Raw genomic sequence first — 22,932 nt, 5'->3', positions numbered from 1 at the left:
CAAATACAAATCAGCTACAAACGCCTAGCAGGCTCCACACCTTACACCGCCATCACATTCTAATGGCAGGACCAAGTCTGAGCCACGGCTCTGTGGCATGACCCCCTGACTCTCTCTCAAAAGTGAAACTAAATTTTAAGTCATAGTAATAGGTTTTACCCTTTTAACTGGCACAAAAAACTGACACCTTTATTCAAGGCTTCATGTCTGCAATAACCACAACACAAGCAAGTAAAATGCAAACAAAAAGACGTACTCTGATAATAATATGCACTGTCCTTGAATTTGATTGGTCCTCACCCGAGACGGCTTTCTTTAGAGCCTAGTCTCCACTGGTGTTGGACCAGAAGACGCCAAAAGGCGTACAACTCAAAAAACAGCGCACTATCAGAGTATTGAGGGCTCGGGGTGAGCATTTACATTATGAGACCTCCTTTGCCAGTAACAAGACATAGTGATAGGTTTTACCCTTTTAACTGGCACAAAAAACTGACACCTTTATTCAAGGCATCATGTCTGCAATAACCGCAACACAATCAGTCAGTGGAGACTAGGCTCTAAAGAAAGCCGTCTCGGGTGTGGACCAATCAAATTCAAGGACAGTGCATATTATTATCAGAGTACGTCTTTTTGTTTGCATTTTGACTGCTTGTGTTGCGGTTATTGCAGACATGATGCCTTGAATAAAGGTGTCAGTTTTTTGTGCCAGTTAAAAGGGTAAAACCTATTACTATGTCTTGTTACTGGTTAAAGGAGGTCTCATCATGTAAATTTTAAGTCTCGCCAAAAAACCAACAACCACCACCGCCACCACTGCTGCCGCCAAAGCTAGCCACCATTGGGCCCACTTGTGGCATGTTTGAAAAGTTCAGAATATTCATTTATAATAGGAGGAATCCGACCGACTAGAGCTCCTTTTGCACTACTACTGTGTTTTCTGTATTGTTTGTTATTGTAACGTTCTGACCCCGTGCCCCCAATAGCGGAGCCAGGATTTTCAGGTGGGGGGGGGGGGGGCAACCCCTCCAGCAATTAACAATTTTAGGAGTTGTTAGTAAGTAAGGACCTGTCCCTTGATTTTTATTCGACGCGTGTGTGGTGATGGCGAGGGTCGGATTCTAACGGCGTTGTGTGATCGCCATCGCGCTCGCTGAAGGTGTTGATGCCTTCAGGGAAGTCGTGTACTGTATACGCAACTGCGCAAAATTCTGTGAGTCACTTATAACCGCTTTGCCGTTACTTATTGCCAATTATGGAATCAGACTATTGTCCTATCATCTCATAGAGTCCCTGGCACGTAATTATATGCTACACAGTGGCAGTGGGGGTCGCAAAATCCCGTTCTATTACTAATAAACCCCAATGATCCGATCGAAATTATGGATTTCGATCAGATCATTGGGGGGGCACGTGCCACCCCACCCCCTCCACTGACTCCGCCAATGCGTGTCCCCATTATACATCTGTGACAAAGAGCTGTATAGCTCATCAGATTCCTCCAGTGTAAATAATTTGATTCCGAGTAAGCTAATTTTGACAATCACATGAGCGTGAGCAATCAACCCACAGCCCAACCACCAAACTAACTTTTAGCCACCCTTCACCAACACCTCCATTACCAACCTTGTCCACCAAAGTACTATCGCAACATCCCTCTGAAAGGGCCCAATCTAACCATGGCCCAGCCACCTTGCATCACCACCAAAACCAATATCCGTTGCAATATCAAAACCAAGTCTCTCCGATTCGCACGGTTGGCTACGTACGGCGCGAAATAAGTTCAACTCTACGTACAGGACAACCACCGCGAGATGATCCACTCTCAAAAGCAGTTCTCAATTTGTATCAGCCACCACAGCCACCACCAACCATCATCACCACCACGGTGACAATTCACCTTGCATCACCACCATCCAATGTGTTCCACTATCAACACCACGTCTCTCCACAGAGCAACCACTATTATGATCCACTCTCCAAAGTGGTTCTCGATTTATCACCAACCAGTCACCACCAACAACCACCACCACCACAACGGTGACACGTCACCTTGCATCACCATCCTCCAATGTGTTCCACCAACAACACCGAGTCTCTCCACACAGCAACCGCCATTATAATCTTCTCTCAAAAGTGATTCTAGATTTATCACCTACCAGCCACCACCACCAACAACCACTAACAACCACCACGATCACCACCACCCCGACACCTCACCTTGCAAAGAAACATCACCAGGACCCTCACCACCACCACAATACCTCAACTTGCATCACCACCATACACAATGCATTCCAATAACAAAAAACAAGTCTCTCCACTAACCACCACGACCATCACCACCACCACCAACCCACCGTCACCACCACACCTACCTTGCAGGGAAACGCCACCGTGGAGGCCACCTTCTCCATGGCCAGGTTGCGAATGCTGGGTGACAGCGGTCCCCGGCATGTCGGGCAGCAGGAGAGCTTCTGCCTGCATGAGTTGCACACCAGGTGCCCCGACTGGCACTGCAAGATCGGCGGCAGGACATAGTCAAAGCACACGGGGCATTCGAAGAGCGCCGTCAGCTCGTGGCCTTGCTGCTGCTGCTGATGATGTTGTTGTTGATGCTGCCCCTGAAGCTGCTGCTGCTGCTGTTGCTGCTGCTGTTGCGAGCCCGAGTGAAGAGGGGACGAGGTGGAGTTGCCGGCGCTGCTGCCGCTGCCGCTGCTGCCACCGCCGCCGCCGCTGCCGCATGGTGCGAGGCCCGAAGACGTCGTCCCCTGGCTCTGCTTGTTTCCTCCACCGCCGCTTTTGCCGCCCCCGGCTGACGAAGGGCGGCTCATGCCTTGGGGGGAAGACGAAGGGGGTCGGAGTAGGTTCTCTGTGAGTGGTGGTGATGGTGGTTGTAGGTGGTGATAATGGTGATACTGATAGTGGTGGTGAGATATAGTGGTGGTGGTGGGAATGATGATATTGAGAGTGGTAGTGAGATAGTGGTGGTGTCAGTGATGGTGGTGTTCATGGTGATATTGATAGTAGTGGTGGGATATAGTGGTGGTGGTGGTGTAAATGGCGATATTGATAGTGGCGGTGAGATATAGAGGTGGTGATGGTGTCAGTGGTGGTGTTCATGGTGATATTGAGAGTACTGGTGACAGTGATGGTGATATTGATAGTGGTGGTGAGATATATTGGTGGTGTTGGTGTCAGTGGTGGTGTTCATGGTGATATTGATAGTGGTGGTGACATAGTGATAGTCGTGGTGAGATATTGTGGTGATGGTGGTGTTAGCGACAGTGATGTTAACGGTGATATTGATACTAGTGGTGAAATATATTGGTGGTGGTGTCAGTGGTGGTTGGAGGATATAGTTGTGGTGTTGGGTAGTAGCGGTATTGGAGACAGTGGTGTATGTACTGTATGTTGAACTTCTTTGGCGCCGTACGTAGTAGTTGTAGTAGTACTGGTAAGCGTCGTAAGCGGTTCGTGTGGTGGTTATGGAGGCGGTAGTGGTGGTTGTTAGTGGTCTTGGTGGAGGGTAGTTAACTATGTTAATGGTTGTAGCGGTAGTATTGATCATGGTGGTTGGTGGTGATAATGAGCGGTAGTGGTGAATGCTGCTTGTGGCTACAGTGGGAATGTAACTCGGGGATTGTGGTGTTTGTAGTGGTGGTAGTGGTGACGTGGGAAGAGTGAATTATTGGTGGTAGAGTCGGTCGTGGTGGTCGTTGTGAGTGGTCATGGTGGTTGTGTTGGTGACAGAGGAAGTGTTGGTGGTAGTTGTGTCAATGTCTCTGGTAGTTAGTGGTGGTTGTAGTGGTCATGTCGCGAGTGGTTGTGGTGGTGGTGGTTGTAGTGGTCATGGTGGTTGTAGTGGTCATGGTGTTTGTAGTGGTCATGGTGGTTGTGTTGGTGGTGGTTGTAGTGGTTATGGTAGTTGTGTTGGTGGTGGTTGTAGTGGTCATGGTGGTTGTGTTGGTGGGGTAGTGGTCATGGTGGTTGTGTTGGTGGTTGTAGTGGTCATGGTGGTTGTGTTGGTGGTGGTGTAGTGGTCATGGTGCTTGTGGTGGTGGTTGTAGTGGTCATGGTGGTTGTGTTGGTTGTAGTGGTCATGGTGGTTGTGTTGGTTGTAGTGGTCATGGTGGTTGTGTTGGTTGTAGTGGTCATGGTGGTTGTTGGTGGTGGTTGTAGTGGTTATGGTGGTTGTGTTGGTGGTTGTAGTGGTCATGTCGCGAGTGGTTGTGTTGGTGGTGGTTGTTGTAGCGGTCATGGTGGTTGTGGTGGTGGTTGTAGCGGTCATGGTGGTTGTGTTGGTGGTGGTTGTGTTGGTGGTGGTTGTTGGTGGTGGGGGTTGTGGTGGTTGTGTTGGTTGTGTTGTTGGTGGTTGTGGTGGTTGTGTTGGTGGTTGTGTTGTGTTGGTGGTTGTGTTGGTGGTGGTTGTTGGTTGTGTTGGTGGTTGTGTTGGTGGTGGTTGTGTTGTTGGTGGTCATGGTGGTTGTGTTGGTGGTGGTTGTTGGTGGTGGGGGTTGTGGTGGTTGTGGTGGTTGTGTTGGTGGTGGTTGTGGTGGTTGTGTTGGTTGTTGTTGGTGGTTGTGGTGGTTGTGTTGGTGGTTGTGTTGTGTTGGTTGTGTTGGTGGTGTTGTGTTGGTTGTGTTGTGTTGGTGGTTGTGTTGGTGGTTGTGTTGGTTGTGTTGGTGGTTGTGTTGGTTGTGTTGGTGGTTGTGGTGGTTGTGTTGGTGGTGGTTGTGTTGGTGTTGCTGGTTGTGTTGGTGGTGGTTGTGTTGGTGGTTGTGTTGGTGGTGGTTGTGTTGGTGGTGATTGTGGTGGTTGGTGGTGGTTGTGGTGGTTGTGTTGGTGGTTGTGGTGTTGGTTGTGTTGGTGGTGGTTGTGGTGGTTGTGTTGGTGTTGCTGGTTGTGTTGGTGGTGGTTGTGTTGGTGGTTGTGTTGGTGGTGGTTGTGTTGGTGGTGATTGTGGTGGTTGGTGGTGGTTGTGGTGGTTGTGTCGGTGGTGGTTGTGTTGGTGGTTGTGGTGGTTGGTGGTGGTTGTGGTGGTTGTGTTGGTGGTTGTGTTGGTGGTTGTGGTGTTGGTTGTGTTGGTGGTGGTTGTGTTGGTAGTGGTTGTGTTGGTGGTTGTGGTGGTTGTGTTGGTGGTTGTGGTGGTTGTGTTGGTGGTTGTGGTGGTTGTGTTGGTGGTGGTGTTGGTGGTTGTGTTGGTGGTTGTGTTGGTGGTGGTTGTGTTGGTGGTGGTTGTGTTGGTGGTGGTTGTGTTGGTGGTTGTGTTGGTAGTGGTTGTGTTGTTGGCGACAGAGGAAGTGTATAGTACATCTCTACGGTAGTTGCTGGCAACTGTCGCGCTAACGAATGGCATCTGTTGATGCTAGCTGCTGTTGTTGTTTGTTGTAGAGCTGGTTGTTGCGCCTAACACCACTATTACCACTATACAAGAGTTAAAAAACACATATACTTATTAATTTATTAAGCGTATAACACAAACCGGAGCGAGAGCGCGAGACCAAAAACAACAACAACAGAGGCGCTGGGTGAAGGTGTAAACAATCAGACGGTACCGTTGTTGTTGTCGTCGTCAGATATCTTGCGGGATCGAGGAAAGTATAAAAGAGGAACATTTTAAAGACATTTAATTTTTTTTTTAAATCCTTCAGCGGGGCCTCTGAGCCACCGCCACCGCCGCCGCCGCCTTTAACGGTGACGACTGCTTCCGCCCTACTTCCTGTTCGTTGCCCTAATAAGGAGCGCGCGCCCCGCCCACACCTCCGCTACCCCACCCACTTATTCGTGACATCACCGGGGAAGGGGGTGGGGTTACACGGGGTTGGATGATATTCTTGGTTCTATCGGTAAAGTCACGTAGAAGGGAAACAATAAAATAATAAAAATACATAAAACAATAAAATTCTAACGACGTTTCGACTGCAACACAAGCAAATCATCATCAGGTGTGATAACCACAGTCAAGATTTTGTTTTGTGGTATCTTCCTAAATCGGAAGACTTCTTCCGATTCCGGGAAGTGTTTCGCCTTCCGGAAGATTGGAAATAGTCTGCGGGACAAGGGGACTCCTCGACTTACGAACGGGTTAGGTTGCAGAGGTTTACTGTTCGTAAGTCGAATTCTGTTCGCAAGTCGAATTCCGTTCGCAAGTCCTAACTTTGCTCCTGTCGATTCCAAACCTTGTTGTACGCAGGTGTACACTAAACACGGGGGAAATGGCTTTAAATTTGTGTTATCTCCTGTAGACGTAGATGCCACTGGTGCTTCATGTCCTGCAGATGTAGATGCCACCGGTTCTTCATGTTCAGCAGATGTAGATGCCACTGGTTCTTCACGTTCTGTAGATGTAGATGCCACTGGTTCTTCACGTTCTAAAGATGTAGATGGCACCGGTTCTTCATGTTCTGCAGACGTAAATGCCACTGGTTTTTCACGTTCTGCAGATGTAGATGCCACTGGTCCTTCACGTTCTGCAGATGTAGATGCCACTGGTTCTTCACGTTCTGAAGATGTAGATGCCACTGGGTCTTCATGTTCTATAGATGTAGATGCCACTGGTTCTTCACGTTCTGAAGATGTAGATGCCACTGGTTCTTCACGTTCTGCAGATGTAAATGCCACTGGTTCTTCACGTTCTGCAGATGTAGATGCCACTGGTTCTTCACGTTCTGAAGATGTAGATGCCACTGGGTCTTCATGTTCTGCAAATGTAGATGTCACTGGTTCTTCATGTTCTATAGATGTAGATGCCACTGGTTCTTCACGTTCTGAAGATGTAGATGCCACTGGGTCTTCATGTTCTGCAAATGTAGATGTCACTGGTTCTTCATGTTCTAGAGATGTAGATGCCACTGGTTCTTCACGTTCTGAAGATGTAGATGCCACTGGTTCTTCATGTTATATAGATGTAGATGCCCCTGGTTCTTCACATTCTGCAGATGTAGATGCCACTGGTTCTTCATGTTCTGCAGATTTAGATGCCACTGGTTCTTTATATTCTGCAGATGTAGATGCCACTGGTTCTTCACGTTCTGGAGATGTAGTTGCCACTGGTTCTTAATGTTCTGGAGATGTAGATGCGACTGGTTCTTCACGTTGTGTACATGTAGATGCCACTGTTTCTTCGTGTCCTGTAGTTGTAGATGCCACTGGTTCTTCACGTTGTGTAGATGTAGATGCCCCTGGTTTTTCGTGTCCTGCAGATGTAGATGCCACTGGTTCTTCGTGTCCTGTAGATGTAGATGCCACTGGTTCTCCGTGTCCTGCAGATGTAGATGCCACTGGTTCTTCCGGTTCTGCAGACGCAGATGCCACTGGTTCTTCACGTTCTGCAGATGTAGATGCCACTGGTTCTTCACGTTCTGCAGATGTAGATGCCACTGGTTCTTCATGTTCTGTAGATGTAGATGCCACTGGTTATTCACATCCTGCAGATGTAGATGCCACTGGTTCTTCACGTTCTGTAGATGTAGATGCCACTGGTTTTTCACATCCTGCAGATGTAGATGCCACTGGTTCTTCACGTTCTGTAGATGTAGATGCCACTGGTTCTTCATGTTCTATAGATGTAGATGCCACTGGTTCTTCACGTTCTGCAGATGTAGATGCCACTGGTTCTTCACGTTCTGAATATGTAGATGCCACTGGTTCTTCACGTTCTGCAAATGTAGATGCCACTGGTTCTTCACGTTCTGCAGATGTAGATGCCACTGCTTCTTCGCGTTCTGCAGATGTAGATGCCACCGGTTCTTCATGTCCTGCAGATGTAGATGCCACTGGTTCTTCACGTTCTGAATATGTAGATGCCACTGGGTCTTCATGTTCTGCAAATGTAGATGCCACTGGTTCTTCACGTTCTATAGATGTAGATGCCACTGGTTCTTCACGTTCTGAAGATGTAGATGCCACTGGTTCTTCATGTTCTATAAATGTAGATGCCAACGGTTCTTCATGTCCTGCAGATGTAGATGTCACTGGTTCTTCATGTTCTATAGATGTAGATGCCCCTGGTTCTTCACGTTCTGGAGATGTAGTTGCCACTGGTTCTTCACGTTCTGCAGATGTAGATGCCACTGGTTCTTCACGTTCTGCAGATGTACATGCCACTGGTTCTTCCGGTTCTGCAGACGTAGATGCCACTGGTTCTTCACGTTCTGCAGATGTAAATGCCACTGGTTCTTCACGTTCTGCAGATGTAGATGCCACTGGTTCTTCACGTTCTGTAGATGCCACTGGTTCTTCACATCCTGCAGATGTAGATGCCACTGGTTCTTCACGTTCTGTAGATGTAGATGCCACTGGTTCTTCACATCCTGCAGATGTAGATGCCACTGGTTCTTCACGTTCTGTAGATGTAGATGCCACTGGTTCTTCACATCCTGCAGATGTAGATGCCACTGGTTCTTCACGTTCTGTAGATGTAGATGCCACTGGTTCTTCACGTTCTGCAGATGTAAATGCCACTGGTTCTTCACGTTCTGCAGATGTAGATGCCACTGGTTCTTCACGTTCTGTAGATGCCACTGGTTCTTCACATCCTGCAGATGTAGATGCCACTGGTTCTTCACGTTCTGTAGATGTAGATGCCACTGGTTCTTCACATCCTGCAGATGTAGATGCCACTGGTTCTTCACGTTCTGTAGATGTAGATGCCACTGGTTCTTCATGTTCTATAGATGTAGATGCCACTGGTTCTTCACGTTCTGCAGATGTAGATGCCACTGGTTCTTCACGTTCTGGAGATGTAGTTGCCACTGGTTCTTCACGTTCTGCAGATGTAGATGCCACTGGTTCTTCACGTTCTGCAGATGTAGATGCCACTGCTTCTTCACGTTCTGCAGATGTAGATGCCACGGGTTCTTCATGTCCTGCAGATGTAGATGCCACTGGTTCTTCACGTTCTGAAGATGTAGATGCCACTGGTTCTTCATGTTCTATAGATGTAGATGCCAACGGTTCTTCATGTCCTGCAGATGTAGATGTCACTGGTTCTTCATGTTCTATAGATGTAGATGCCCCTGGTTCTTCACATTCTGCAGATTTATATGCCACCGGTACTTCACGTTATGCAGATGCAGATGCCACTGGTTATTCATGGTTTGTAGATGTAAATGCCACCATCGCCATCTATTGCACAGCGGTTGAACTTACGACTCTCGGTCCAGACAGGCACTGGACATACGGACGGGGTTTGTTCATATCTCTGGAAGTTCGTAAATCGATGAGTCCCCATACTGTACTATTTAGACAGGATGAATCCGAAGAGCTGTGAAGCTCTTTGCCACAGATGTCCAAATAAGGGCAGTACAGGGGCCCAGCAAGTTACAACACATAATGACACAAAAAAAGAATAGGAGTGTAAGATAAAAAGTATGCAAATAAACATGAAAGTATATTATAAGTGAAGAGGTGTTACGGGAGGGTGGCACGCGGTTGTAGGGCGGTGGCCACAACCACGTCCGCTACGGCCACCACCCTGGGGGGCTGTGGGGGACGCTGGGATCCCTCCCAGCCCCGCCCCTCAGTGAGGGACAGTATAAAATGTGGGACCCGTAGAGCTGGGGGCGGGAATTCGACTCAGTCAAGATGAAGAGCCAGTGAAGAATGAAGACCGTCTAGCCAGACCCTGGAACTCCTTTGGCCCGCTGTCCTTTTGAGGGTCGGGCAAAGCAAGCCAGCGGTGCGACACCGGAGCCGCGAGGCCCGATGTCCTCCTGAGTGCCGGACTCGTGGGGCTGGTGGTCGAGACCTGTGCCGAAGCTGGGCCAGGTCAGATAGCCTCTCCAGAGAGGACGAAGGTTAGAGGGAAGTAGGGAGCTAACGTGGGCTGAAGCTCGGGAACACTTCCCTCTGTGAAGCACGGGTGAAGAGGCCGTTACCTCTTCGAGTGTCAGGGTCGCTACTGTAATTGAGGTATCTGTAATAAATACGTGTTGCCTCAAGTCACCAGTCTCCGTCGTCAATAAGGCCACTACGTAAGTGCAAACTGTGCAAGTGCATACACTCCTGCCGATGTCTTAAGACCAAATGGAAACGTGCGGCAAATGCAGAACAAACATCAACAGTCCCAGACCACATCGAGACAACAGGATCAGAAAATGTATTTATACTGCAGGAGGAATCCGATGAGCTATAAAGCTCTTTTTCATAGATGTCCAGTGGGGGTTACGCGGTCAGAACTTTACAACAACAATACACGATAGGGTTGCAAAGTATACCAAAGGTAAACAAATCACTTAAATATATATACAAATAAAACTAAACTATGCTTGTATTATCAGGTAAAGCCAACTAAGCTAGTATTTTATTTTTTCAGAAATGACCTGGCCACAAATGATAGTTCAACAAAGTAGCTTATCAACAACAACAGTCCCACACCAAGACAACACAGACAGCCCCCTTCATTAAATTTGCACATTAAAATTCGCAAATGTGGTTGTTTCCAGCACTAACCTTCTGCTTGCAGGAACATTTAATTGCCAATACGATAAAAAAAACATCTTCGCAATTTCCAAGAGGACTTAATTACAGGTACATTATAAAATACTAGCGTAATCATGAAGCTGGATAGTTTGAACACGTGCTATTGGAAAAGCTCGCTCTTTAATTACTCGCCCTTTGCCCGGGTGTGTTGCAGTAAATCTGAAACTTGCAAGCGAAAATCAGACCGCGACGTGATATATTCATTGCATCCATTCGTGTGCAATTTGTAAGGCCGTGGTGGCACAGACTTATTTCCATCTTGATTTTAAGCTTTCGTAACTGCAGGAATCCATACTCTTTGGTTCTTTCGGTAAAGTCACGTGGGTATAAAATAAAACAAATCACGACGTTCAGGTTTTTCCACCGGAGGGTTTTCCACCTGATGACGGACGCTTGTGTTGCGCCCGGAACGTCGTGATTTATTTTATACCTACGTAACTTTACCGAAAGAACCAAACAATATAGACATTTCATTTAAAGGTTATAATCCCTTAAATTTTGATTTAAACCTTTCGTGACTGCAGTAATTCATATTCTTAGCTCTTTCGGTAAAGTCACGTTGAAGGGAAACAATAAAATAATAAAATATATAAAACAATAAAAATTCTCACGACGTTTCGACCATAACACAAACGGTCGTCATCAGGTGTGTCGGTTTGCATTAATTGATGACGACCGTTTGTGTTATGGTCGAAACGTCGTGAGAATTTTGATTGTTTTATATATATTTTATTATTTTATTGTTTCCCTTCAACGTGACTTTACCGAAAGAGCTAAGAATGTATAATCCCTTGTTCATCATGACGTCCTTTTTACTTTGATGTCTCAACAACAGCGTTACGGAGATCACGTGATGACGTGAGGGTTCTGCCTTGGTAGTGAGGGTTGTCAGTTGACGCCGAGGAGGGGGGGAGAGGGGCGCCTCGCCCCCCCCCCCATGTGGAGTGACGTCACCCGCTAATTAATATTAATGGTGGGGGGGTGTCCATTTGGAGGACGTCACCTGTTCATAATTATTAATGAGGGGGCTGTTCGATGTTGAGTGACGTTACCTGCTCATGATTATTAATGAGGGTGGGGGGTTCTCCATGTGGAGTGCTGTCACCCGCTCATGATTATTAATGAGGGGGGGGGGGTCCATGTGACCGTACAATCCGCAAAGCTGCCTCCCCATCCATGGGAGACAACCTTCTGAGGATCCAACCAAAACCATCACTTTGCCGTACATAGCAGGGGTTACCAAAAATATTTCCAAAATCTTAAACAAACACAGGATCCAGGTTCGTTTCAACACAGTATACAAAATCTGTGATTTAATCCCATCTGTAAAGGATGTGATTCCTGACATGCAATACCCTAGTGTCTACAAACTGAGTTGTGGTTGTGGCAGCAGTTACATTGGGGAAACGAAACGACATGTCCCGGACCGCGTCCGTGAACACAAGGCGGATCTGAAACACGGTAGGACCAATACCTCTGCCATTGCTGATCATTGTTTTAACGCTATGAGCTCACACAAAAAAGATTTTTTTCCAAGACGGAGGTACTCTTCAAACCTACCGGCTACCTTCAGAGATTTCTTCATGAAGCCATACAGATATATAAACACAGACACAACTTTAACCGAGAAGATGGGTACAAACTGAGCAATCATTGGAATGACGTTATTAACCAGGTAAAGTCTTAACTGACTGTGATGTTTCCATCCAACCTGCCTATGTCAGCTGTTATTTCCGACTCTGTCTCTCTCTCTCTCTATGCCTTTCACTAAGATCTCTCACAGGTCCTTTGGATTGCACTCTCATGCTCACATGTCCTTTGGATTGCACTATCATGCACACATGTCCTTTGGATTACACTCTCATGCACACATGTCCTTTGGATTACACTCTCATGCTCACCTGTTCTTTGGATTGCACGCTCATGGTGCTAATCTCTCATTAACACTGCTGTTGTGCGCACGTGCGGGGGCATGATACTCTGATGTGGCGACGGAAGCTCCATTCATGATAATCTCCCTCCATAATCCCTCTCTCCCTAATCTTCCCCCATTAACACAACTGACGTGGATTTAAAGCTTTCGTGACTGCAAGGATTCATCTTCTTTGGTTCTTTCGGTAAAGTCACGTAGAATGAGAATAAAATAATAAATCGATAAAATAAAATAACACAATAAAATTCTCACGACGTTTCGGCCACAACACAAGCGGCCTTCATCAGTTGAAGGGACGAGACTGTCTGGAGGACAGCGTCAGACAGTCTCGTCCCTTCACCTGATGAAGGCCGCTTGTGTTGTGGCCGAAACGTCGTGAGAATTTTATTGTGTTATTTTATTTTATCAATTTATTATTTTATTCTCATTCTACGTGACTTTACCGAAAGAACCAAAGAAGACAACTGAGGTGCTTGCGTCCGTGGATGGAATTTCCTTTCCAGCTCAGACCCCGCTTGCTTGCCCATCGCCACGTATATAGCCTCCTTGTTGTAGCTGCTCTCTCGCTGGTTCAGCAGTTTCCACTGCTGGATTATATTATTTTGCACCTGAGGACGATCGAAACGTCGTGATTTATTTTATTTTATATCCACGTGACTTTACCAATAGAACCAAAGAGTATGGATTCCTGCAGTCACGAAAGCTTCAAATCAAGATAGTTCCATTTAGTTCCATTTATTTTGGTATAGCCCTGTGAGCCATTCGGCTCTTGAATCGGGTGCAACCGCAACAAACAAAAAACAAAAACATGAACAAGAAAACATCTTAAAGTGACTTTGTGTTGACTGTGCAAACAGAAAATCCAGGAAAAAAAACATCAAAATATTCCTGAAAAAGCACCGTACACCAACGCTGTGTGCAAAAATCCCAGTGGGATGCAAGTCAAACAACAACAACAACCACAAGACAACTAAGCTTAAGGCCATCAGTCCAACTCTGTACTACAATAAACAAAAACATGGCCAAAACCAAAAAAACGTTTTCGAAATCACCAAAATAAAATCCATAAATGCAATGTAACAGTGATAATAGGGACTGTGACCGAATTTTTAACAATAAACTACATAAATAACATGTAACACCAAACCCTAGAGCCATATTTTAGGCCACAAGATATGACGTAACCTGTTTATGATTTCGATTTAAAGCTTTCGTGACTGCAAGGATGCATCTTCCTGGTTCTTTCGGTAAAGTCACCACGTAGACTGAGAATAAAACAACAAAACAAAATAAGACAATAAAATTCTCACGACGTTTCGGCCACAACACAAGTAGCCTTCTTCAGGTGAAGGAACAGAACTGTCGGGACGACATTGAAGCGCTGTCGTCCCGACAGTTCTGTTCCTTCACCTGAAGAAGGCTACTTGTGTTGTGGCCGAAAACGTGGTGAGAATTTTATTGTCTTATTTTGTTTTACTGTTTATGATTATTAATGAGGGGGGCTGGTCGACGTGGGGTGACGTCACGCGCGGGACACACATACATTATTTAGTTGTAAATACAGTATCAGCAAACTTATAGACGATCTTCCGGAAGGTTGGAAGTTGTCTTTTGGAAGACTGTAAGATGTCTTCTGGAAGAGGACTTCTGGAGGTTTGGAAGAGACCTTCTGGAAGAATGAAAGAAAAAAAATCAGGCAAAAAAGTAATCTGGAAGATATCTTCTGGAAGATTAGAAGATTACTTCTGGAAGGCGTCTTCTGGAAGTTTTGTAAGATGCACAATTTCTTCTGGAAGTTTGGAAGATGTCTTCTGGAAGATAGCTTCTGGAATATCTATTTTAGAAGATGTCTTCTGGAAGATTAGAAGCCACGGTAGCGGATGAGCGCCACACCCTTTGTGACGTCACGGAAGTTGGACCACGCCCAATCACGCGTCACCCTCGTAACGCGGTGACGTTACCGCTAAATCCTAGTCACGTGTAATAACAATGATGCATTGCTAATTATCATACGGCTCCGTGAAGCAAACAAGGAAAGCTTCCAACTCTTATCATCCACTCTCGCTCTCTCATGGCCTCTCTGTGAAGAAAGGCCATTTCCCTGAAACGTCGCCTCCGGTATATTCACTCCGCATTTAGAAAGATGCGTTGAGAGCATTTGGCTGCTATAAATTCCCACATGATACGCCACTTTGTTGAGCTATCCGTGAAAAAAAATTGCTTTATAGCTCTTCGGATTCCTCCAGTATGAATAAATATTCGAATTTTGTAACTAGGTCGCTTCTGAAAAATAACTATAAAGCTCAGTGGGCCTTGCTTGGTAAAATAAAAAATAAAGTTTAGTAATATAAATAATAGATCACTACGTGACTTTACCGAAAAAAACAAAGAGTAATTCCTGCAGGCACGAAAGCTTCAAATCACGATTTAGTAATATATTTTCCTTTTTCAAAAGATACATCACTTAATATTTTCACTCAATTTAGATATTGTCGAACCGCAATTTTTATTTTATTTTTGTGATGATATTCTTAGCTCTTTCGGTAAAGTCACGTTGAAGGGAAACAATAAAATAATAAAATATATAAAAACCAATAAAAATTCTCACGACGTTTCGACCATAACACAAACGGTCGAAAAGTCGTGAGAATTTTTATTGTTTTATATATATTTTATTATTTTATTGTTTCCCTTCAACGTGACTTTACCGAAAGAGCTAAGAATATGAATTACTGCAGTCACGATAGCTTTAAATCCAAATTTTGTGATGATGTCAAGTACATCTTTGTTTATGTTGAAAATATCAAACTTAGTGGTCTGATTGGCTATTGCAAAATGTTAACTACCTCGCCTGGTATGCGGGAGGTCGTGGATTCGATCCTGACGCCTGCGGTAAATTTGGAGCTTGCGCGTCTCTCTCCCCGTGGTCACGTGGATTTTTCTTCGTATCCTCCGGTTTATTTCCCCTCCACATTTAGAAACAACGTGCGTTTAGAATATTTGGTTGCTATAAATGTCCACATTGAGCGATCAATTGTGGCCAGATCGCTATCTTGAAAAAGAGCTACAAAACTCATTCTAGATTTGAAGTTTTCGTGACTGCAGGGATCAATACTCTTTAGTTGAGCTTCAAAGCTCAGTGAGCCTTACCCGGTATTAAAAAAAAAAGTGTAAATAAAAATTCGATTTAATACGCAAGCTTTCGCGACCAGTATTATTCACAATAAACGTTTTTGGGTTAGATCGCGTTATTTATCAATGTGTCGTAACCCTCCACCACCCGACACGGCCAATCAGCATAAAAAAGTGTCACGTTGACAAAGACAAAATAGTTCACTACTTTAGCTCCGCACCGGTGTGTTGAAGAGTGAATCCACAACATTTACAGTTTGAGTAGTACTGTGACGTTTCGCTGGTAATTACATCCAGCATCATCGGGCAATTCGCCAGAATGGTGAAGCCCTCTCCACTTGCTCCCGGTCTTAAATGGAGCAGCAGCAGGGTGACGTCATCATTTAACTCATTCAGGTTCAGTAACCAGTCAATGGTTATGATTAGTAATGAGTTGTGGATTAGTAATTAGTTGTAATGTGTGTTATTGTGATTATATGCTACGTTAGTAATCCGTTAATTAGTATGTGTTTCCCCTATAAGGAATTGTAATATGTATTATTCCCAGTCATTCATTATTTCGCGCGTTTACCACAGCAGAGAGAGAGGCCTCAACTGAGTCTCGTTTCACGGGGATACTGAACACGAATTTGTTTCGCAGTCGGGGCGAGCGAGGGACGATTGCCGTTGTGTGCGTGGCACCCCGTGCTCTCTCATCGCTATTGGGCCGTTTTGCGGGTGTGGTTTTGTCAACGTGGACCCTAACGTGCGCACGTTGCAAACCTTCGTGAATTACGTGACGGGGGGGGGGGGTCTCTCAAAAGGTTCGCTTTGAAGCGGACGGCAAACATAGCGCGCTGTGTCGTGGTTCACACCTTCCGCAGCAGTTACGCCAAGGTCGTAGTCATAGAGTGAACATTGGGGGGGGGGGGGACCAAATCTTACAAGGTGTCTGGAGGGAGTCCCAACCCAGAAGGAAAAAAAAAATATCTAAATTTGAAAACTAATTTCCTGCCTGAAATATTTTAAAATTCACGAACACGTGGGATGGACTTTTCGTTAATTTTTTTACAAGAATGTCTTATTAGTGTTACATTGCTCTGTTTTTACTTTTTTTTACCATTTCTTGTTTCATTGTGTGTAATGGCAGAGATTAGGGATTAATAAAGTACAACCATAACCACAATCATATGAACAGAAATCTATGCATTGACTAAAATGAAGACGAGTCCAGATATTGTGGCCAAGGTTTAGCAAATTGTTGTTTTTATTTACATGGCATCGCAATTATGTTTATAGCAATATATTGGGGGGGGGGACATTTTGAGCATATTTGAATATTGGGAGGGGATGTGTGTCCCCCCCCCCCAATTTCTATTATAATTACGGCCTTGAGTTACGCATTGTTGGCCAAGTAATTGACTGGCTGAGTCGGTCACTGGTGGTGTCTTTTGACCAGGGTTTCAGGCAACCTTTTGAAAGAAGAAGATTCGAGCAAATTGTTTTTGTTGGCGTCGTTATTATTGTTGTTGTTGGCTTTGACCAAAATAGTTCGAGAGGCGCATCACACACGCAGAGCTGCTACTCGTACGCAGACAGAGCGGCGGGTATACGCAGCGGATGACAAGCACGTTCTGATTGAAGTGAATTACCTGGGCGATGGAAAAAAAACCGCTTCTAATGAGGTTTCTTTTTTGTTCACCCGTTGGTTCTTCTCCAATAACAATACGGTTCGACCGCTGAACATTTCGTCGTCGCCAAGACATCCCCAACAGTGACCCCAGTCCCTGCAGTAAGTGTCGGATGAAGCTAGTGCGGGACCTGTAGCACGATGTTATTAAGGGGCCCTAAATAAAATAAAATAAAACACGTAAATATTAAAACATATCAATTTTTTTACTTGCACAGTCAAGTAATTGTATTTTTTTTTCATTTGCTATACAGCCAGATAATACGACAAATCGCTAACCTTGAACACACAGTCGTTCGTAAAAGTTGAAGGCGGTATAGTACTACAGTAATAGAGCAAGTGCGGAATCACTGAACAGGAATTGATAGCTTGAAATCATTTAGCGCCGGGGGACCTTGAAAGTTCTGGGCCCAGAGCTTGTGTAGCTACTTGTGCTACTGGGATAATCCACCACTACCTGCAATGTATCATAAATTATCTTAATACGTGAAATGATATAGTAATAGGTTTTACCCTTTTAACTAGCACAAAAACTGACACCTTTATTCAAGGCATCATGTTTGCAATAACCACAACACAAGCAATCAAAATGCAAACAAAAGAGACAACTCTGATAGTAATATGCACTGTCCATGAATTTGATTGGTCCACACCCGAGACGGCTTTTCTTAGAGCCTAGTCTCCACTGGTGTTGGACCAGATTATTATCAGAGTTGTCTCTTTTGTTTGCATTTTGATTGCTTGTGTTGTGGTTATTGCAAACATGATGCCTTGAATAAAGGTGTCAGTTTTTTTGTGCCAGTTAAAAGGGTAAAACCTATTACTATATCTTGTTATTGGCAAAGGAGGTCTCATAACGTGAAATGATGTTTAAGATTTAGGTTGGAAAAAAACCGGCTCGTCGCGAAGCAGGTTTTGCCGACCCCTTGCTCTAGACAATCGAACGGCGTTGGCCCGAAGTTCATCCAGCAGTGGAATGAACTTGGACCAATTGAAACAGTGCGAACAACGTGTTCTATAGCCCTATAGGGGGGGGGGGGGGGGCAGTAGAGGCTAAGGCCAACGTGTATCAACACAACCCGGCACCTCCGATTAGCACGCTTGCCTAGGTGCGGTGTGAAATAAGTTCAACGAACATACACACACACGTACATCTTGATCAGCTCGTACATCTCAACAGACTAACTATAGCGAGTTGAGTCGTTTACAAATGTTTAAAGCGACCTGAACATCACACATGATAGCTCGACAAAGTCGCGGCTTACCATCACGTGGACATTCATAGCAGCCAAAATACTCTAAACGCGAGACGTTGATTCTAAATGTGGAGGGGAAAACCTCAAGGAGCCGGAGAAAACCCCACACGACCACGCGAAGAGAAAGAGAGATGCGCAAACTCCAAATACAGCAGCAGGCATCGTCAGGGTCGGGATTGAACCCACGACCTCCTGTACACCAGACGAGGTAGTTAACATCTCCTAGCCACCGTGATGATGAGAGAGAGAGAGAGAGACACGCAGACTCAAAATACAGCAGCAGGCATCGTCAGGGTCAGGATTGAACCCACGACCTCCTGTACACCAGGCGAGGTAGTTAACATCTCCTAGCCACCGTGATGATGAGAGAGAGAGACACGCAGACTCCAAATACACAGCAGGCATCGTCAGGGTCGGGATAGAACCCACGACCTCCTGTACACCAGGCGAGGTAGTTAACATCTCCCACCCACCGTGATGATGAGAGAGAGAGAGAGACGCAGACTCCAAATATACAGCAGGCGTCTGGGTCGGGATCGAAACCAAGACCTCGTGAAGAAACCAGGCGAGGTATTTAACTATCTCCTAGGCACCGTGGTGATGATGAGAGAGACAGAGAGAGACACGCCAAACTCCAAACATACAGCAGGCGTCAGAGTCGGGATGGAACTCACCACCCCCTGCATACCAGGCGAGCGAGTAAATCCTCTCGCCACCGCAGCGCCGATTTAAACCTGGGTAACAACTCGGGCGACGATGGCTAGTGTCGTTTGCAAGAGAGCGACACGCGGCGTTCGTCTGCTGCCACGAGAGGGCGACAGACGCGTGCGTATTCTTCAATGGCAATGGGGAAAAATGTTAGACGAGCCACGGCAGGTTCTATATTGGTCATGTGGAAGCCAAGCTATGGGACCCGTACAGTGCAGTGAACCCCACAGAGACCCACGGAGATACAGAGAGGCTCAGAGAGATACGCTGACACCCATGAGATACGTAGAAACTCATAGAGATACATTTATATACACGTAGGCCCATTGATATACATAGAGACCCATAGAGACACGGAGATACACTGAGACCCATAGAGTTACGTAGAGGCTCATAGAGATACAATGAGATACATATAGACCTATAGACGTACATAGATACCCATAGAGACACAGAGATACACTGAGACCCATAGAGATACGTAGAAGCTCATAGAGATACAATGAGATACATATAGACCTATAGACATACATAGATACCCATAGGGACACGGAGATACACTGAGACCCATAGAGATACGTAGAGGCTCATAGAGATGCAATGAGATACATATAGACCTATAGACATACATAGATACCCATAGAGACCCACGGAGATACGTAGAGACTCATAGAGATATAATGATATAATTGTAGACTCACAGACATACATAGAGACCCACAGAGACGCACGAAGATATGTAGAGGCTCAAGGAGATACAATGACATACATATAGACCCATCGACATACATAGATACCCATAGAGACACAGATACACTGAGGCACAAAAAGACATGTGAAAGACAGTTTCAGTTTAATTATTTTGGTATAGCCCTGTGAGCCATTCGGCTCTTGAATCGGGTGCAACCACAACAAACAAACAAAACTAAAACACGAACAAGAAAAACATCTTAAAGTGACTAAGTGACTGTGCAAACAGAAAATCCATGAACAAAAAAAAACATCAAAATATTCCTGAAAAAAGCACCGTACACCAACGCTGTGTGCAAAAAATCCCAGTGGGATGCAAATCAAACAACAACAACAACAACCACAAGAAAACTTAGATTAAGGCCATCAGTCTAACTCCGTACTACAACAAAACAAATATGTCCAAACCAAAAAAAAACGTTTTAAGACAAACCACAGCGGAACCATAGTGGCCATGCAAGCCAAACTATAGATTTTTGTTGCCAGAAAAAAGGCGTTAAACCTTTTATCATATTTTGCCACTGGCAAAAGGAGGTCCCATAATGTAGATGCTCACCCCGACCTCTCTTTACTCTGATAGTGGCATTGTCTTTGCGCTGTGTACGCCTTGTTGCATCCCCTGGTCTAACATCGTTTGAGACGAGGCTCTAAAGAAAGCCGTCTCTGGTGTGGACCAATCAGTTTCAAGGACAATGCCACAGATATGATCAGAGTGCGGTTTTTGTTTGCATTCTGACCACAAGTATTGTGGTTCATGCAGACGTGATTCCTTGTAAAAGCTTTCAGTTTGGTGTTTTAACATCTTAACGCAGCTGTTTTGTGGCCAGAAAAAAAGTGGAAAACCCTATTATCAAACTTTGGATCCTTAGAGTGTAGTACACCCCATATAGAGAGAGGCTCGCAGAGATACACTGATACCCATGGAGATATACAGAGGCTCACAGAGATACATAGATACTCACAGATATACATAGAAACTCGTAGAGACCCATAGATACTCACAGATATACACAGAGATACATAGAAACCCATAGAGACCCATAGATACTCACCGATATACACAGAGATATATAGAGGCTCATAGAGATACATAGATACTAACAGATATACATAGAAAATCGTAGAGACGCATAGATACTCACAGATATACGCAGAGATACATAGAAACCCATAGAGACCCATAGATACTCACCGATATACACAGAGATACATAGAAACTCATAGAGACCCATAGAGACTCAGAGATACACAGAGATACATAGAAACCCATAGAGACCCATAGAGACTCAGAGATACACAGGGATACATAGAAACTCATAGAGACCCATAGAGATGCATTCAATCCCAAGTGGTGCGACTGTGACCATGCAATGAACACCGTGGATCGTACAGTGAACCCACAGACACCCACAAAGACACACTGAGATACTTAGATACCCATGGAGACTCAAAGTGTTACACAGATTTGAAGTGTTTCGTGACTGCAGGGATCAATACTCTTCGGTTCTTTCGGTAAAGTCACGTAGGTAGAAGACGTTTCGGGCGCAACACAAGCGTCCGTCATCAGGTGGGACAGCCACAGCAAGAGACAGTTAAATTTTGATTTAAAGCTTTCGTGACTGCAGTAATTCATATTCTTAGCTCTTTCGGTAAAGTCACGTTGAAGGGAAACAATAAAATAATAAAATGTATATAAAACAATAAAAAATTCTCACGACGTTTCGACCATAACGCAAACGTTTGTGTTATGGTCGAAACGTCGTGAGAATTTGTATTGTTTTATATATATTTTATTATTTTATTGTTTCCCTTCAACGTGACTTTACCGAAAGCGCTAAGAAGACAAGAGACAGTTCTTTATTTTATTTTATATCTACGTGACTTTACCGGAAGAACCAAAGGGTGTGATACACATTGATGCGCAGAGACCCACAGAGACACATGAAGTACACGCCACAGTGTGGAACACACAGTGACCCTAACGAGACCCATATAAACACTCAGAGATAACAGTGATCTTCATGATCTTGCACCGGATCGTGATTGCTGCTATGGGTAGCGATCGTGTGAGTGGACACGTTAGGATTATGGCTGGGGGTATCGGTAGGGGCTCGGATCGTGTGAGTGGACGTGCTAGGGTGTTAGGATTATGGCTGTGGGTATGGGTAGGGGTTAGGATCGTGTGAGTGGACGTGCTAGGGTGTTAGGAACAGGGTTAGGGGTATGGGTAGGGGCTAGGATCGTGTGAGTGGACGTGCTAGGGTGTTAGGATTATGGATTGTGGGTAGGGGCTAGGATTGTGTGAGTGGACGTGTTAGGGTTTAGGATTATGGATTGTGGGTATGGGTAGGGGCTAGGATCGTGTGAGTGGACGTGTTAGGGTGTTATGAACAGGGTTAGGGGTATGGACTAGAATCGTGTGAGTGGACGCGTTAGGGTGTTAGGATTATGGCTGTGGGTATGGGTAGGAGCTAGGATCGTGTGAGTGGACGTGCTAGGGTGTTAGGAACAGGGTTAGGGGCATGGGGTTGGAGGTTGGTGTTGGGATGGGAATTTGTGCACGGGGAACTATTCCAGTCTCGCGTGTGATGGCAGCAGCAGCGGCAGCGGCAGCAGCGGCAGCGCCGCGACCTCCACAGTGAACTTCGAGATCTTGGACCAGATCGTTGCTGCTGATGATGATGCTGATGATGATGATGCTGCTGATGCTGATGATGCCGATGATTATGCTGCTGCTGATGATGATAATCCTGCTGATGATGATGCTGATGATTATGATGCCGCTGCGGATGATAATCCTGCTGATGATGCTGATGATGATGCTGATGATTATGATGCCGCTGCGGATGATAATCCTGCTTATGATGATGCTGATGATTATGATGCTGCTGCTGATGAAAATCCTGCTGCTGATGATGATGATGCTGATGATTGTTTGGCTGCTATACATTTCCACACGAAGATACCCCGCTTCGTGTTGAGCTCTCATCTGTGGCCAAGGG

The 22,932-nt window shown here is 45.3% G+C and overlaps 1 protein-coding gene across 1 annotated transcript in view; it reads right to left on the bottom strand.

Annotated features, from left to right (window-relative positions):
* The window catches only part of LOC116956288 (E3 ubiquitin-protein ligase SIAH1A-like), a 29,773-nt gene extending 24,041 nt beyond the window's left edge, over positions 1-5,732 (bottom strand). The window contains exons 1-2 of the mRNA XM_032977778.2: positions 5,556-5,732; positions 2,376-2,833 (exon numbers count right to left, since the gene is read on the bottom strand). Of these exons, the coding sequence (XP_032833669.1) occupies positions 2,376-2,831 (456 nt within the window). The 5' untranslated portion in view covers positions 2,832-2,833; positions 5,556-5,732. The remainder of the gene's footprint in view (positions 1-2,375; positions 2,834-5,555) is intronic.
* Between the last annotated feature and the right edge of the window lie 17,200 nt (positions 5,733-22,932).

This window comes from Petromyzon marinus, chromosome 64 (assembly GCF_048934315.1).
Source record: "Petromyzon marinus isolate PM22_M1 ecotype Great Lakes invasive population chromosome 64, UKy_Petmar_22M1.pri1.0, whole genome shotgun sequence".
Taxonomy (NCBI): domain Eukaryota; kingdom Metazoa; phylum Chordata; class Hyperoartia; order Petromyzontiformes; family Petromyzontidae; genus Petromyzon; species Petromyzon marinus.
This window is presented reverse-complemented; position numbering and strand designations above follow the sequence as displayed.